Source organism: Canis aureus, chromosome 2 (genome assembly GCF_053574225.1).
Source record: "Canis aureus isolate CA01 chromosome 2, VMU_Caureus_v.1.0, whole genome shotgun sequence".
Lineage (NCBI taxonomy): Eukaryota > Metazoa > Chordata > Mammalia > Carnivora > Canidae > Canis > Canis aureus.
The window spans coordinates 40,861,551-40,880,526 of NC_135612.1; the positions used below are offsets into that span (position 1 = coordinate 40,861,551).

At 43.7% G+C, this 18,976-nt stretch overlaps 1 protein-coding gene across 6 annotated transcripts in view; it reads right to left on the minus strand.

Moving 5' to 3' along the window:
- Positions 1-18,976, minus strand: part of LRRK1 (leucine rich repeat kinase 1) — a 121,604-nt gene that overhangs the window by 49,358 nt on the left and 53,270 nt on the right. For all 6 annotated transcript variants that reach the window (XM_077869462.1, XM_077869494.1, XM_077869476.1 and 3 more), the window contains 3 exons: positions 1,550-1,776; positions 356-483; positions 106-269 (listed from right to left, as the gene is read on the minus strand). In XM_077869462.1, the coding sequence (XP_077725588.1) occupies positions 106-269; positions 356-483; positions 1,550-1,776 (519 nt within the window). The remainder of the gene's footprint in view (positions 1-105; positions 270-355; positions 484-1,549; positions 1,777-18,976) is intronic.

Below are 18,976 nucleotides of genomic sequence, written 5' to 3' on the forward strand. Positions count from 1 at the left end.
GCGTGGCCACCAAGGGGGAAAAGGGAGACAGAGCACCGACAGAGCTCTGGTTCCCGTGAGATGCAGGCTTGACTGGCCTTTCACGATTTCCAGCATGAGACTCACCAAAGGGCAGGCCCAGGCATCTGGAAACACCTTCAGGTTATTTCTGGAGACATTCAGAAAACTGAGAGACTTGAAGGAATGAAGGAAGAGCGCGGGGAGCTCCGTCAATTTATTGTCAGAAATATCAAGTTCCTGCAGCTTCCGCAAACCGATCCAGTTAGTGGCTAGGGCGACAGGAAAGAAGTTGGTGAAATATTCCTATCAAGGACAAAATGACAAAGTAGCGGAGGTTGCTGACCATACAACATACCACTTTCTTCTTCAAACAGTTTTTCTAAGTAATTTTTGGAAGCTGTCAGTTTCTGAAGTTTTGAGAGGTGCAGGAATCCAGGTGGGAGGTGGGGCAGTTTATTGCTGGAGACATCGATTTCAAGGAGTCTGTGGTTGGGGAGGGAGACAGTCAAGGCATCAGAAGAAAGAGGAAAAGCATCACTGCTACATGTTTCTCTGTAGACATATTTCTCTTTCCCATTCGCATAAAGCTGCATAGTGTGCATTGAACACGTAGTGATATGACTTACGCTCACTCAACGCATTAACTGTGACTATGTCCCGTGTAGACAAAGAAAGCCCCATGTCTCTTTGGTAGGCCCTGGTCTCACCGGCCCACAGGGATGCAAACCTTTCTCAATATATGAGAGCAAAGTAAGCTGGTGCCCTGAAAGCTGCTGGAAGGCCACTGGGCTGTGCTTCTGGCCATTTGGACTCGCGAGTCTGGCCCTGGTTAAGGACCCCCACTCAGAAGGCCCTTGTTTTTAAAACATTTGTGTGTGACCTTCTTCCCTGTGGGTGACTTCTGACCCTGTGCTCTTTGCAACATTCTCTCTTATTTCACTCAGAGCCACAGCTTTTGAAATCGGCTCAAATCCTCTATAGATAAAATGAGGATCACTGCACATCAGTGAAGGGAAGGCGCTTCCCCTTCCCACGTAGCTTCAGGGGGAAGGCTCAGGCCTCTTCCCAAGGCCTCCTGAAAAAGGAGACCAGGAGCTGCCGATACTGTGCATCTGCTGCCAGAGAACTCAGGGTGAGGTCTTTCTGTGAGGCCCTTCCCACTCTCCCTGGGAGGGCAGATAAAATCTGGCACCCCTGGGCCTCATCGTTTCCACCCGCCAGGAAGCACTCTGACTTTCCTGACTTGCGGCTGCAGGACGGAGACCTGGACACCTCAGGCAAGCAGGGCCGCGTGGCCACTGGTACGCAGTGGAAAGGCGTGCCAGACAAACAGCCCTTCCAGACTTCTCTGCGTTCACCTCGAAAGGAAGTGGGATCTTATTCTTCAGAGCTGGTGTAAAGGAAGGCAGAATTTCTCCCCTGCCACTGAGAATTTGTTTTCAAGACCACAAACTCCATTTAAGGAGTACCTTTAGGAGGACGGTGGTGGTGGCTGGGTACAGGGGTCCCCACGCCCCCTCCAAGGGGCCTGCGTGGGGCGAGCGCCCACCTGGAGCAGATGATCTCGTCCGATGACTGCACAGCAGGCAGTTCCCCCAGGTGGTTTTTGGAGAGGTTCAGCTTCCGGAGGTTGATGAGACCCCAGGGGATGACCGAGGGAAGGGAAGCCAGGCAGTTGGCAGAAAGGTCCAGCTCGGTGATCTGGCAGGAGATGTCTATTAGCCAGTCTAGATCCACCCAGGGTAGCTTGAGGTGGGACCATTTCACACGAAGAGCCTGGGTTTGGAGAAAGTAAAAAGAAAGCACCGTCAGGTGGTGAGCCCAGGGCCAGTGTCGGCTTGGAATAAAGCAATGATTTATTTCCACGTGAGTCTGTCTGTTTATCTCAGCTGGAGTCCCAGGGTGTCAGGACCTCGGCCAAGTGGTGGGCTGGCATTGAGGAGGTACCTATTCCCACCCGCATCTTTATCTCACAGATGGTCTCTGCGAGACCACCCCACGCTCCAGCCCCTAGGGGGTGCATCTTACAGGGCAGGAATCAGCTGGACAGCACCTGCTCTGTACAGAGGAGGCCACCCACACTTGGAGAGTTCTCCCCAGGCTGGAGAAGAAGGCTGAAGATCACACCTGGGTCTTCCGACCTCCCTCCAGGGGTCTCACCCCCGTGATTAGAGCTGCTGCTGCCTGCAACACACCAGGCCCCGCATTGGGTGCTTTGTGGATGGGCTGCTTCCCAACTGAGAAAGTCCAAATATACAGACAGTGGCCAGGATATATAAAAAGCAAAACTTTGACATGCAGCCTATGGCAACCTGCCTGGGAAACTAACCCCCTCACCCCGTTCTCTGTAATAACCAGCCCAGGAAGCCAGCCTGCTCTAAGGCAGATTTGTAGGCGACCACACTGCCATGGCTAGCTAGCATCACAATCCAGGGTGCTAAACAGTAACTTCTGTAACAATCAGCCCAAATGGCCAGGATGTGATTAATGATGGACAGCTTCCCCACATCCAACTTCAATCAACCAGAGAAAGCCAAAGTGCTCCCCCAGCCAATCACACAGGACACTCCCAGTGAGCTGCCTCCGGCTTCCCCATCAACAGCCTCCAGGGGGCTGAGGGCACACCTGAGGCTTTCCCCCTCTCCCACTATAAAGCTTGCCCAGTCCTCTGCCAAAATGCAAGTGAAGGTAGCTGACTCCCTGGCTACAGCGAGCTGGGAATAAATAGCCTTTGCTTTTCTCATTTGGTTGGCCTTTATTTCCACAAGAGGGCATCAGAAAGGCCAGCCGCTTGCTGGTGTGTGGTGGTAAAAAAAGATCTGGTTCATTATACACAAGCAGGGCTTTTCTTTTTTTCCTGGATCAAAGAATTTGGGGCTTGACTCAGTTTTGGGGGATTGGAAATCAGCTTTTTGTCTTGTGTCTCCAAAGCAACTGGAAATCTATATGAGAAAATTAGAGAAACAAAAATCAGTGTTTGGCCAAGAGGGAGATGGAACAACCAAGCCAACTGCGGGAAAGGCCAGTAACACAGGTTAAGTTTGTTTTCAAAACTGGCAGCAGCAGACAGACTTCCTTATGTGACCACTAGATGGCGATGTGAGTCTGGTCTTTATCTCCTTGGGGACCCGGCCAGGATTGGAAGGGAGGGTCTCTGACACCCTCTCAAAGCTCTGGTCTTGGCTCTCCATTCACCTGGATGAAGAAGCACAGGTGATGGTCTGCTGGATGTGGGGTTAAGAGAACAGCGTTTTAACTTCAGCTGATTTTTTTTTTTTAAAGACAAGTCACTCTATTGCTGTTTCTCTTGTCATTACTGTTTCCCCCACAATATTTTATTTTGAAAAATTTCAGAACTGCAGAAGAGCTGACTTGGACAGCAAATACACATGAAATGCCCTCCACCTAGATTCCATTGTTAATCCAACACCACATTTGCTTTCTCTCCTTTCCCTCCACACATTTTTCATTAAAAAAAAAAAAAAAAAGATTTACTTATTTATTTGGGGGGGAGGGGCAGACAGAGAGTGGGAGAGAGTCTGAAGCAGACTGTCTGCTGAGCATGGAGCCTGACTTGGGGCTCGATCTCATGATCTGTGAGATCATGACCTGAGCTGAAACCAAGGGTCGGATGCCTAGTCAGCTGTGCTGCCCAGGTGCCTACCCATACTTTTTATGTTTTGCTGAATAATTTCTAAGTAAATTATAACCATGGTGGCACTTCACCCCTAAATACTTCAGCATGTATCTCTACAGAACAAGAATGGTTTGCTACGTGACCACCATATACTTATCATTTGATCAATACGATCAAATTCACAGTCCACGTTCAAATAGTCCCAGTCTTTATGACTTTAGTCATAGTCTTTATGACTTTAGTCTTTAGTCTTTATGACTATTTTCTGTCCTGTATCAGGATTCCTAATCTTTCCATAATTCATAACTGTATCACCCTTCATCAGGTTATTGTTGGTTTTCATCTGTTAAATAAGTGCTTAGGGACCAGACGATGTCTAGGTCACTTCTAGACTCAGGATCTCTCTGGTTTGTGTGCTAAGAAGGACAGTGTCCTCCTGTAGGGAGCCTTGGGATAAGCATGATAGCCAACCCAGGAACAGGTGGACAGGAAGGTCACTGTTCCAGGCTTTGCAATGCCAAGTAACAGAAGGCCCTCCAAGGGCCTGGCGGCCTCCTCTTCCTGGGTTCTTGGAGAAATACATTGGACCCGGGCCTAGGCCCAGACAGCTGGACACAAAGCCAAAAGGCTGGGATGACAGTCTGACTTTCCACTCACACTGTATGTCATTCAACATCAAGTGGATTTGGCTTGAACTAATACAGCAGCCAGATGGAAGCTGAAAAGGAGGCTGGTTTTGGTTTTGACTTTCAACAACAAATCTTAGGTGTCTTTTGAAAGTCTTATAAATAAATGACAGGACCATCAAAAATAAATAAAAAGCCAGAAATGGGGCACCTGGGTGGCTCAGTGGTTGAGCATCTGCCTTCGGCTCAAGTCATGATCCTGGGGTCCTGGGGATCGAGTCCCACATCAGGCTCCCACAGGGAGCCTGCTTCTCTCTCTGCCTATGTCTCTGCGTGTTTCTCATAAATAAATAAATGAAATCTTAAAAGAGAGAGAGCCAGAAATGAATCAGATTGATCAGATTGTTGCTCTGACATGAACCGATTATGGTACGCATACACGAGACATTCTTGGAGGATCGACTGCAGCCTATAATTGAATAAGGAGCAGGGGCTTGACCTCAGGAGACCTGAGTCCTGTGTCTGCCTAACTCTAGGTTGTGCCTTGGGCATGATGTGGTGGACATGGATACCTTCTCAGGCCCTGTCTGGCTAGGCTCCCCTTATATGAACCTGCCTGCTAATTTCATTCTGCACTAGCTCAGACCAAGGATCATCTCCTGCACCCATGGTCTGAGTGAGCTGCCCAGAACCTGGCCTGTGTGCACCTCCAGTGCAGACAGAGCCTAGACTCACAGCCTTGGATGGTTAGCAGCATGGCTAGCATGCAGCAGACACTAAATGAATGTTTGTGCACTCACAGGAATCAAACCACTGAGAATGCAATCCATCCATTCACACCTCTAATTGGATCGATCATCCTAAAATGTCAGCCTTCCCTGACCCCCCAGCCTGTCTGCAGCGGAACATCTGACCTCCTTCCCCGGGGAGCCCCACACTGCCAGCCTCCCCAACCACTTTCCAGCTTTATGCCTGTCTCCTCCCTGCCCTCTGCTTGCCCTCTGCATTCCTGTTGGCAGAGGGCTTATGGAGTTCATAATTTGTTGTAGGTAGAAGAAATTGGGGGATAGGCATGCCCCTGAGAGCAGAGGATTCCAGGCCAAGGGGAAAAAATGCCAATTAAACACAGAAACTGCCTGTTTGTGAATGAACCACAAAGCTCAGAAAGTGGACGCAGCACTGAAATTCTTAGGTAAGCTGTGGGGACCATGGGAGTGTGGCCTCGCCGTCAGTAGCTGACTGTGCCATCTGCCAAAGGGCTGTTGGGGTGCTCTGGGGCTGCACACTCCGCCTGGAATGTGCGTGGTCTGGTCATGCTTGGCTACTGTGGGAAACACAAGGTTGGTGGGCCTGGAGCTGAGAGAGCTTTTGTAAAAGCTTATTCCTGAAAACTGGCCTTCTTTTGACAGTAGGCGTCATGAGATCACTCAAGGATCCAAGATTCTGCAGTCCTGGCTGGTCTTCACACTCCACTCTGCTACCCCAATTGCTCTGCACCCTGCTCTGGTTTCTGTCCCTTGGGATTCATGGCCCTCCTACCCCCTAAGTTCTATTCATCCTGCAAGCTTCGGTGCAAGGACTGCCCTCCTTGTTCCCAGCAGGGGTCTGTGTTACCACCTGCAGCTCTGTTATGAGGACACCATCTTGCTTCTCTTGTGCATGTACATTCAGCCACGTTGGCCAGAGTACTGCTACTTGCAAGCCATCCTGTCAGCACTGAGGCGGATTAAAGACGCGGACGTGGCAGACAGAACCAAGGCTCAGGGAGTTCCCGGTTCAAAGGCTCCGGTGTGTGTGTCTGTACATGCGTGCGTTGAACGTGCATCTGATCACCCTAACTCATGGGTTTCTTGATCTTCATGGACTGTGAGCAGGTGACGTCGACCGCAAAGCCAAGAAAGAACACCCGTAGGGAAATGCGTGTGCTAGAAGAAAATCACCAATAAGAAGGGAGTGGCTGTGTGTGCCACTGATTTTGCCGGACATGAGGAAGCAGATGCTGCCAGTTCCTGAAACTGAGAGCTCTTTCGAGGTCTTTCCCCTGCCAGAGTTCCTGCAGGGTGGAAATCTTGTTAAACTCACTCCCCAGGATAACTAGTGAAAAGTAGAAGTCTGAAAACAGGACAATACACTCAGAGTATAGACATCCTTGTGAAAAGATTTCTGGGCTTGGCGGCTGGAAAAACAAACAAACAAACAACAAACCACAAACCCAAAACAGGTGAGATTTCTACCTGGTCTTGGGTTGGTTTGAAAACTGTCATTAACAAAAGTGATTTTCATTTTGGTGCCCACACATCACAGGGTGCCCGAGTGTTTACAAAGTGACAGAAGGGAAGTTAACACACGCAGAGGTAAGCAGATGGCCATGCACTTGACATGGGAAGCTAGCCGGGTAAGCCCCAAAGTCCTTATTACTTATTTGTGTTTAGCCCTGGGAAGGATCACAATAAACAAAGTTCCGAGGGAGCAAAGCCAGCAATTACATAATGAAATCCATGCACGCTGAATTGAAAAATCAAAAGCAGGTGGATGTGGAGACCCCCACCAATTCACCAGTGCCGTGCTTAAGTCACCCCTGCTCTGGAACAAACAGAAACGTGCTCATGTTTGTCTTCAAGGATGAGCCTCATAAATTTTGGGCAAAAGAGAAGGAAGTACTGCTTTTCCAGAAGGCATAGCGTAATGACTTTGAAACTTGTTTCCCAAGGTAGTGATTAGGAATGAATCAAGGACTAAAGGTATTTAAGGGCACAGCTCAAGGCAGAGAGTGATGTTTGGGGTGCTTCTGTATACGAAAGACCTCCTTGTCCAGCGATGGGGACTGCGGTCCAGGAGGGCAGTTATCTGCCTTGACAAACCTTCTTGAAGCTACCAGACATAAAATACCACCGAAAGAGCCAGCAGGCCACAACTGCATCACTTGTGCTTGCTTTTGGATCAGTGCAACCCTTATTGGCTGGAGACAGATTAATTGTTAAGTGAAAGGCTGTGGCTTACAGATGCTTTCAACCTGGCTTTTCACCTTGAGAGTTGTGGGTTGGCAGGGGGCTGTGCGCCTCTGCCATTGGTTAGGTAGAGAACAGCTTCGCCAGAGTGCAGGTTCAAAGATCCATCCTTACATGTTAAAAGGGGACAGGAAGCCACAGAATCTTCTAAAATGTATTTGCTAATCCAACATAAAACCCAAGCCTTTTTTTGGGTGGTTAAGCAAAAATTTCTGGATGTGATGGCAGAGTGCCTTCTCCTTATTGTCCCAGCCAGAAAGATAACAGCCACCTTCTGATATGTGAAGGAGCAACCAGACAGCTGGAGAAACTGCCAAACGAATGGGTCTAATCCAAATAGAACTGACTCAGCGAAAAGCCTGAAGAATAAATCAAAAGAAACCCTACAAATGAAGATGCCTGCAAATGTCCTCCACGAACCCAGACTGTCAGGGGAGGCCATGGATGACAAGGATTTGGCTGGATAAAGGATCAGCACATTGGAGACAGTGGCTCTGTCCCAGCCTCCCCGTGCATGTGAGGGCTATGCCATACAAGACCTGACTGACTGTGCCTGCCACTGTGCTTGCTACTACGCCTGCCTCTTTGCCCCCGGGAGAAACCCTCCAAACACCTGCTGCTCAAGTCCCTGCACTCTGGCTGGGAAAGGTTCTCAGGAAGAGATGGGACATTCAACATGTAAGGATGAGCAGGAGATTGGACAACTGCCCATGCCTGTGAAGTGGCCATGACTGGTGGACCCAGACCAAGAGCAATGGAGTGGCTGGTGGTGGCCACAAGGATGGTGTTATGGGCTGAACTGTGTTCCCCATAAAAAATATGTTGGAGGGATGCTTGGGTGGCTCAGTGGTTGAGCGTCTACCTTCGGCTCAGGTCATGATCCTGGTGTCTGGGGATTGAGTCCTGCATCGGGCTCCCTGTAGGGAGTCTGCTTCTCCCTCTGCCTATGTCTCGTCTTTTCTCTCTGTGTCTCTTATGAATAAATAAATAAATCAACCTTAAAAAAAAGAGAAAGATATGTTGAGGCCCTTACCCTCGCTAACTCAGAATGTGACCATCATTTGAGAGAGGGTCTTTCCAGAGATAATTAAGTCAAAATGAGGTCATTAAGATAGGTCCTCATCTAATATGACTGGTTTTCTTATGAAGAGGGGAAATTTAGTCACAACGATAGGTCCCTGAAGAGACAGGACGATGTGGAGACACACAGGGACAAAATGGCATGTGGCTGTAATGATTGGTCTACATGCCAAGGAATGCCAAGGACTGCCAACTACCACCAGAAGCTAGGGAGAGGCAAGGAAGGGTTCCCTCAAGATCTGAGAGAGAACAAAGCACTACTGCTAGCACCTTGATGTCAGACTTCTAGCCTCCAGGACTTGAGACAGTACATCTCTGTTATCCAAGCCAACCAATTTTTGGTACAGTAGTGCTGATACAGATGGTAACAAGCCAAATGCAGGTGAGAGAAATCAAGACCCAAGAACCTAGAACATTCCATGGACAGAGGCCCACACATTTAAAATGGAAAAGAAAGAAATAGAGATTCTAGAAGGCAAAAAGGATGCCCATGGAGACAAGTAGATTAGAAATATGAATAGGGAAGGACAAGGACGGTAAGATTGGTCATTAAATTAGCAAAAAGCCTCGGAGGGCTCCATCATGTGAAGGAGAGTTTCAAAAGTGACCTGAGAATAAATACAGGGAGTAAAGGAAGAGAGAGATAAAGAGGAAGGGGAGTTCAGCCTTCCTCTCTGACTCAGGAAGAAGATTAATTCAATGACTTAGTTAATGAAATGATTGAAGGAGAAAACAAAACAAAACACACTATCAACATTGAAAAAAGCATGTCTGCTCAAAATACTGTAACTACCAGAATTAGTGGTTAGCTGCCAATATGATTTAAGGGGAACCAACAAAGGAAATATTGCTATAGAAACTAGATCAATGGTGCGGGGGCGGGCACCTGGGCGGCTCAACTGGTTGAGCCTTCAGCTCAGGTCATGATCCTGGGGTGCTGGAATAGAGCCCCACATTGGGCTCTCTGTTCAGTGGGGAGCCTGCTTCTTCCTCTCCCTCGGCCCCTCCCTAGCTCATGCTCTCTCTCACTCTGCTGTCTCTGTCTCTCTCAGTCTTAAAAAAAAAAAAAAAAAAAGAGATCAATGGGAAATATAAGCACAAAAATAACTTACAAGTAAACATATGATGGCATTTTAAACAGTTAACACAGACCCACGTGTTGCCTCCAAGGTCAAGGTCCAGCAGGGAAACTGGAAATTGGGCTGTGATCACATGCTGACACCATCTCGGTGATGCTTTCTTTGCAATGCATTCACAGACTGTTGTGTTCACGTTTTCAGCTGGCCCTCACACTAACCCTGTAAAGTCTGGCATATAAAGAACCTCAGAGAGACAACTTGCTCAAAGGTAACAGAGCCAGGATGGCAATTCAGGTGCCGAATGCTCTGTCTGGTCTCTTCCTACCGGACCACTATGTTCTCATGGCCGTGGAAAAGCTGGCACGGTTTCAAAGGCATTCAGAGAAATAACCAAAGCACCTTGATAGTAATAAAGATGCTCAAACAGCCATACTCCCAAAATACGACCATGCTGAATCTTTATGTTCCAACCCCAGGCAAAATAGGTAAAAGAAAGACTAATGCAAATTCAAGAAAAATGCCAGCAGATGATGATAGGCCAAATATGCAAAAAATGAATAGAGGAATTGTAGAGCGACACACTGCCATAAAAATGCGGGATCCCCAATGGTAGGGGGCAGGAGAATGAATTCTGTGTTCAAACAGGTATGAGCCTACCCATTACTTGATTAAATTCTGAGTATGAAGGAAAAGCAAAAAGGAAAAAGGAATAGGAAGAAGGTGCAGGGAGAGGCAAACACCTGATCTATCTTATCTGACGACAAAAGCAAAATTGAGGCAGAACCGAGAGAAGCAGAATGAGGGTTGCCAATTCTTTGAACATGAAAACATGCCCTTGTAAGTCATGTTTGTGTAGGAGAGGAAAACCAAGTCACAACAGAATATATTTTTAGAAAAAAAGAAGAATATATTTTTAGAACAAAAAAAGTATTACAAGTAATGGAAAAGACAGCGCACAACTCTGATTACAGTTGCAAAAAAAAAAAAAAGTGAAACATAGTAAAGCAACCCCACCCTAGTCAGAGTAGAAAGCTAAAAGAAAACAGGAAAATTAAGATAATTAGACTAAGCATAGAGAAATGCTGGAATGAAGTCAAGACAAGGAAGTCAATAAATAAAGCCAAGTCAAGGGTCTTTGAAAAAAATAATAAAGTCAATAATCAACTTACTAAATTAAAAAGCTTTAAACGTACCTTTAATAGTCTGAGAATGAAAATGACAACCTGGTGACCAGTGTAAAAACAATGCTTAAGTTATGGGAAATGCTGTCTTTGGCCACAGCTAAAGAACCAAATGACAAGTTTGAAATGCAAGATATACTTACAAAACAAAAAATTCTCAGAGTAACATAAAAAGAGAAAAACAAAATAATGTATTAAGATAAATAAGGAAAATAACTGGAGAGTCACTCCACAACACTTCCTAATCCAATATAATTCTTTTTTAGTATTTTATTTCAAAGTTTTTCTTCATTTTTAATTTTTTATTAATTTTTAAAAATTCTGGTGGAGCTAACGTACAGTGTTATATTAGTTTCAGGTGTTTAATATAGTGATGTGACACTTTCATACATCACCTGGTGCTCATCACAAGTGCCCTCCTTAATCCCCATCATCTGTTTCCCCCATTCCCCACCCCTCACCCCCCTCCTGCCCTCTGGTAACCACCAGTTTGGTCTCTGTAGTTAAGAATATCTGGGGGCACTTGGGTGACTCAGTGGTTGAGCGTCTGCCTTCAACTCAGGTTGTGATCTCAGGTCCAGGGATTGATTCTGCATCGGGCTCCCCACAGGGAGCCTGCTTCTCCCTCTGCCTGCGTCTCTGCCTCTCTCTGCGTCTCTCATGAATAAACAAAATCTTTTAAAAAAGAATATCTGAATGCCAAAAGGTGTTTAATAAAATGTATCACTTTTTCTTCACTAAAACCTTTTTAAATAGAGGTTTTTTCTTTTAAAAAATCACTATGCTTTTTTCTCCTGTAGTATTTCAGTCATTCCTTTTAAAAATAGGAAGCTTACAAGAAATATTCCGTCACTAGTTCCAAGTTAATTTTGCCAACATCTATTTGAGAAGGGGGGGAGGGGGAAGCCCGAAATGTCTGCAGTTAACCTACTGTTAACTTGCTGTTGAGAGAACCTTCGGCTTTCTCAACTTTTAAATAAAGACAAAAATTTCTACCTTATAGGTGATTAAAGTAGAATGTTTGGCAAAGTTCTTTGTCAGCTATGAAGTCTTACGTAAATGGGAGATTTACTGCATATATAAAGTTTCAACCATCCAACCATCCAACCATCCGTCCATCCAACCATCCATCCATAAATTCATCCATCCATGCAACCATCTGTTTATTCTGTTCCAGCCCTACACTGGGGGGTCAAACACAGGGTAAGCCAACTTGGCTAAATTCTCTGCTTTTGAGAATTGTTCTTTCAAATAAGGGAGTTGACATTAGATGAGAATGTCATGGGCAGGAAGCTTGGGGAGATATAAGGGGGAATCGGATCAGGACTAGGGGTCAAAGGAACCTTCCTGAGGATGTTGTATAGGGTTAAGATTTGAAGGGTATCCTGGGTCAAGGAGCCTGGCGTGCTGAGTGCTGAGGAGACAGGCGTGCTTCTTCCTGGCTCTCTGCTGTCCACCCTGAAGGTATAGCATGGATGGTATAGTTTCCTCCTGCAGCTGGACATTTCTCTTTCCTTCCCCTAACTTCTCATTACAAATAGCAGTGCTTTGACCATGTGTGTGGGAATTGCTTTTTTTTCCTTTTGAATTATGTCCTAGAGGTATCTTTCAGAAAGGAAATACCAAATTCAGAACAGTTTGCTGGGAGAAGAGTTTTATGGCTTTTGTCACATGATGCCAATGACTTTCCACACATATGGAACGGATTTACAGTGCCAGCAGTAAGGCATTGATTGGTGTGCCCATTTCTCTACGACCCTGCCAAGTGTCTTACTCAGTATTCATGTTTATTTTTGCTGGTTTAATAGGTTTGTGTCAGTCCTTTCAAGTTGTTTTAATTTGAATTTCTGTAATTGTCAATGGAGTTATATCTGTGTTCATGCCATGATGTACTGGCTGTGTTTCTTCTATGTAAAACTCTTCATTTCTCTTCTTGCCCAGTGGCATCTGTAAGCAATGCGATGGCAAGGGTCATGGTCCTGGCTTGGTCACTGCTGAGTCCTGAGCATCTGGTGGGTGATCTATAAACATTGGCTGAATTAAGTTTAATGATCAGCTGACATGTACACTGTATCAGTGACCTACTGGTGTTTTGGTGAGTTCTTTTTTTTTTCAGAAAACTTCATTGCTCTCTTTTCTGTATGTATATATATATATATATATATATATATATATATATATATATTTTAAAGATTTTATTTATCTACTCATGAGAGACAGAGAGAGATAGAGAGAGAGGCAGAGACACAGGCAGAGGGAGAAGCAGGCTCCAAGCAGGGAGCCCGACGTGGGATTCGATCCCGGGTCTCCAGGATCACGCCCTGGGCGGAAGGCAGGCGCCAAACCGCTGAGTCACCCAGGGATCCCAATATATTTCTTTTTAAAATTATATTTTCCTACAAGTATTTTGCTTTAATATATAAATCACTCATCTTATTTCTGACAATGTACCTTTATATCATTTGTATATTTGTAAAAATGATCATGGAATCATCTCCCTTTTTACAAGTGGGATAAATGCCCTTTTAAAAATATATTCTGATGAGTTTCCAATTTTAACTCTTACCTGTTTGAAATTTATTTGTATCATTACAAATGTCTATACTGACTGATGATATACAATTGATACACAGTTGTCTATGCTGATACCCATGGTTGCAATGACATCGAACATTTTCTTCTCATTGTTCCCTGACTATATTCTCCAGTTGATCATGTAAGCTAAATAATAGTTTTACTATTTCTGCATCTCTGTTTTATTAATAATTTCCTCCATTTGAACCAAGTACAAGTGGTTCCTTTTTTAAATTTTTTAAAAAGATTTTATTTACTTACTTATGAGAGACACAGAGAGAGGCAGAGACATAGACAGTGGGAGAAGCAGGCTCCCTGTGAGAAGCCTGTTGCAGGACTCGATCCCAGGACCCCAGGATCACGACCCAAGCTAAAGGCAGACACTCAACCACTGAGCCACCCAGGTGCCCCGTAGAAGTGGTTTCTAACACTGCTGCTTTGTCTTGTGTTTTAAGTCTAGTAGGAAGTTTGTCATGAACACCTCCTTGAAAGGTTATAGAGTAACTGGCTCACTGGATCTACTGGCTCATCTTGCTACCTGATTTCAGGTTTTAAGGAGAACTAATAGCATGGGTAGTAGCCACAGGGAAAGCATCCAAATAAGGAAGGCCTAAGGGCAGGTAAAGATTCAGTAGTTGGAAACTAGAGAAAATGGACACAAGTGGAATGATTAGCTAAATTCCTCACTAGGGCACAGGAAAAGCTGAATGGATGGACAGAGGCCTGAGCAGTTCTGAGTGTGCCTTCACAACTTTTGAGGGGCTGATGAAAGACTCTCTCTTCCTCTCACCCAAGTGAGTGGTGAAGAGGCCAGGACCTGGGCAGTGAATCTGTACCTAGCTCTGCCTCTTTATCTACTGGGTCACTGCTGGTCCAGAGCCTGAATTCTGGAGACACTGGTTCCTACACCTGCTATGCTGCCAGCTGTGAGCAAGGTGTGAGGGACCAGGAAGGTGGGAATCTGTGTATGTTGAAATGCTCTGGAAAGCATAGAACTCTGGAATAAAAACTCTTTGCACCAAGTGTGAGGCCTTACCCAAGACAAGGGTGTTTCCCAGAGGACTCAGGGTCCCTCAGGAAAGGCTGCTTGCCCACAGTGCCTCAGGGTCTCTCGGGAGCACACACCCCCCACTCAGCCAACTCTATCAACCTCTCACGAAGGCTTCAGAAACATCCAGGAGGCCATATTTGCTGCCTCTTATCCTTTCTGAGCATCCTGCAAACACAAGTCCTCAGACGCAGCAGGTCCCATGGATGGAAAAAGCCTGCTTCGGATCTGAAAATGTGCAGCCAGGATGTTTCTCTCTGAGCACAGACACAGGCATCTGAATGGTGGGCCACCAGGAATTTTTAAGGTACATAAGCCAGAACTGATCCAAAGAATGATGATGATGACGGTAATAATGATAAATGTTCCTCTCTAGGTGAGCTGCCAGATTTAAAACCATTAGAGACTTTTAAGAGGAAATTAATAATTTCTCCACTGGGTTGTTTCAAAATTAATTCCAGCTCTTGTCTACTTGCAACACTCAGAATAGCCCCAGAAAGCCCTATAGCCTGGCCCTCTACCTCCTGACTGGAGACAAACATCATCGATCATATTCCAGGACCTGCTTAGGCGGCCTTTCCTGGCATTTTTGAGTTTTCCTGCTCCTTTCTGGGCATGCCAGCATCAAAATGTTGCTATTTCTCATGGCAACAAAGCAAAGGCAAACATTGACAGGACCCTTGCCATGAACGTGGACTGTCTCATTAAATGTTCAGGCAGGAGTTTGGCAGTTTTCAAGAGGGGTGCCAACAAACTGGAGCCAAGAAGCATCTCTGGCCAGGTCCGACTTGGCTTTGTGTTTGCTGTTCTAAAAGTATGTCCAGACCACGTAGTGTGGGCTTTTGGAAATTTCCTTACCAAATACCAACACAACCAATATGGGCTTCTCTGCAGTTCCTTGTTTGTGGGCAGACGCAGGTTCTGGCAGGCTGGGAATGAGGGGATGCCTGACCCAGAGACACACAGGAAGGTTCTGAACCTGGCAGTGGCTTCCACAGAAGCAGTAATTACATTAAAGGACAAACAAACAAAAAACACCCACTAGCTGGTGGAGGAGGCAAAGCATAAACACACCAAAGACAAGATGACTAATTCAGCAAGGTCACTGCCATGAATGCCAGCAAAGCCAAGGAGTTTTTAGACCATGTATACAGGGCAGCAAAGCACCCTTTTAATGACTGCCCCTACCTACTATTCAGGACCAAAAACGCCAGTTCAAACCCACTGCACACCTGGGAAACCCACACTTACAGGTACTCCCAGGTACACCTGGGAAGGTACCAGCACTTACCTCTGGTTCCTGAGTCATCCTTCCTGACTGCTGGATCCCTCTGGGCTGCCTGCCTCCCTGTCTTCTGCCAGCAGCACTGAAGGAATGTGCTATTACAGGTTCTAGATCACAGGCAGCCAGACACACCCACTGCAAGGCACTTGCCTTTGAAATTCATGTGAATAGTGAAAATAGCACCTGCTTTGAGGAAGCCCAAAAAATCCTTATGATTCAGCCTGCACTGTAATTTCATTTTCTCTTCTAGGCCAAGGAGAAGAAAAGTAACATTGTCTTTCTTAAAATGCAATAATCACTTTTATGCGCTATGCCTATCTTGGCAAGCAGAGCTGGAGTTGCCCTGTAGAAAAGATGGCAGATAAAGATGCCAACCATTTCTGCTTTTAATGTTTAGCCAAGAAGATCAAAGTTACCAGCTCTCAAGCTTGGGTGCACACTGGAATCACCCGGGGAATTTTAAAAGCCAAACTGATGCAGGTCCATCTGAGATTCAGATTCAATTAGTATCAGGTCTGTCATGAGCACTGGGGTTTTTAAAAGTTCCCAGGGAGTTATTGTACAGAAAAGTATGACAATCATGATGTACTGAGGTATAGTTCGTGAATCATGAAATGAGAAAAGCCTTGAGTTCGAAAGACTCAGGTTCTGGGCTGATACTGTTTAGTATTTGCTGTCCTTGAACAAGTAACAGAATGTCTCTAAACCATAATATTTTCATCTGGAAAACAGATTCTATTCCCTGCAGTTCTTATTGAGTTGATCAAGTAAGATAAGAAAGTGTTGGAAAAAACACCAAGCACAATATAAAGATAAGGGCTGCATGGTAAGTATTTCCTTTTACAATGTGAGGCTAATATTTAATATTTATTGTACATTTACTATCAATAAGAATATTGGTATTCTTTAAAAACTAGGAAACCAGCAAAAATAAGGGAACAGTTAAAAGGGAATAGCAAAAAATATGATACAAAAAGATGGAAGTAATAAATCAGTATGACAGGTCCCACAGAAAAGTGAATTGAGTGAATTCCTCAAAGATACTCTGAGGAGGGATGAAAAACTAAATGCTGTTTATAAGAAATACACCTAAGACAATGAAAAAACTGAAGATGAATGTCTGGGAAAACTTGTACAATGTTGATGCAAAGAAAAAGAATGCAGTGTGGCCATGTGGAGAGCAGACAATCCCAATTTTAAGGATAAAAGCATGAACAGGATTAAAGCAGGTATTTGACATAATGAAATACATCAAAATACGTCAAAACAGGTCATAAAGCCATAAACCAGGCATATGAAGCAACAACTTGATAGAACAATGTGAAGAACTAGAAAAAAATCAGAAGTAGGAAATATATATATGTATGTATAAACATATATACATGTATATTTATAAATATGTATATGTGTACATATGTGTGTATTTTAGATTCTGATAAAGAAATCCAGCACAAATTGGCAGCACCTGAAAGACTTGTATGATGCAACTGACAAGCTAAAATTAGAGGAAAAAAGACTGAAATATTTAACTCAATAAATCCAAAAAGTAACTCCAATAATAATAGTTATCATCTATTAGGTACTTACTATGTGCCAGGCATTGGTTTTAGAATGTTACCAATATTACCACGTTTCATTGTCAAGCATCCTTCTGAGACAGATACTTTCTCTCTCTTTATTTTTCTTACCTCTCAGATGAGGAAACACAGAGAGGAAAAGTTACCAGATGAAGGTCTGGAGCCCAGATTAGGCCATAAGTCTCATGCCATGGCCTTGCCTTAACCACAACACCCAACATACTCAGAGACAAATAAAATACTCAAGAAAACATGAAGGTTTTAGTAGGGATAGAAGCTAAAGTTAATGAAATAACAAACAGAACAAATTGCTTCCCCAAAAAGAAATGAATAAAATCTAACAAGTCCTCTGACAAGACCACTTGAACATGTAAATGCCTGTTTGGTCTGATTAAGTTTATAAAAGAGAAAAAGTAAAACTGTCCAACATCAAAAATGAAAAGGGAAATATATTATCATCATTCGTTACATCAACAAATCAAAACAGAAAAGCTCCATGAATATATCAGCAGCTGCCAAAAATGGATTTAACAAAATCCAGCAATCTTTCTTAGTAAAAACTCTGAAGCAAAAAAAGAATACATGGAAACTACCTAAATCTAACAACAGTCTATTTACCAAAAATCTACAGCAAATGCCTATAAATTGCTGAGGTCAAGACCTTTAAAATCAGGAACAAGAGAGATGAATCTGCTATCACCATGATTCAACTCTTGAAAATTCTAGTGGTACCATGAGACATGAAATAAAATAAGTTATATAAATAATAGAAAAAGAGGGACAAACCTATTTGGAATTTACACGTGCTTTTATCACATACCAACAGTCTCAAGGAATTCTTCTAGAAACTATTAGAATTAATAAAAGAAATTGGTAAAGGTACTAGATAAAACATAAATAAACAGAAGAGCTTTTCTCCATACCAGTAACATTGGGTTAGAAATAGAAATGGAAAAGAATTATATTCCATTCAAATAGTGGCAAAAACAAGAAAGAAGCCACAAATAAACATTATAGATCCAGGCTCTCTATGAAGAAAACTATAAAATCTCATTAAAATATGAAAAATAATACAAAATAAATAAAATACAAAGTCTCATTAAAGAACATGAACTCTGCACAAATAAAGTCACTGTAGGATATTAACAAAATGGAAGAACAAAATATTTTTCAAAGAAAAAAAAACAAACAATAAGTAGAAAACATGCATTAACAGGCTGTAAGACTTAAATGAAATGTGTGTTCCCAAGACAGTATGGCAAACATAGAAACACATTAATAGGAACAGTACAGAGAATCCCAAAATGCATACAGATAGATACCGGGGAAAATAACAATGATGACATTTCAATTCAGAAGGAAAAGGAAGCTCTAATCAAAAATTGTGCCATAATAATTGATCACCCAATTAGAAAAGATGAAAGCTATATTCTCTCCCTCATACCTCACATACAAATAAATATGTTTTTCAGAAAAACTGAGGCTTCAAATGTCAAAACCAAAATAATAAAAAATATTATGAGATACCTCAGGAGGAGAATATTTATATAAAATTGAGGGGGAAATGACCTTCTCATATAGCCCAGATGCCATTAATGAAAAATATATTTGATTACATATTCTCATATCTTCATTATCACAAAGATAACAGACAGAAGAAAAATAAGGGATTGGGGGAGATACTGGTACCATGTATGATAAAAGGAGGTTTAATATGTGATATACAAAAAGACTGTCCAAAATGATAAGAGATGACCAACCCTTCAGGAAAATAATCAACAAACAGTAACAGGCAACACACATTAGGGGAAATGCAAATGGTGTTAGCTAACACCTGTATGATGTTATCCAGTTACCACTTTTTTTTTTCCTGTGGTGAGA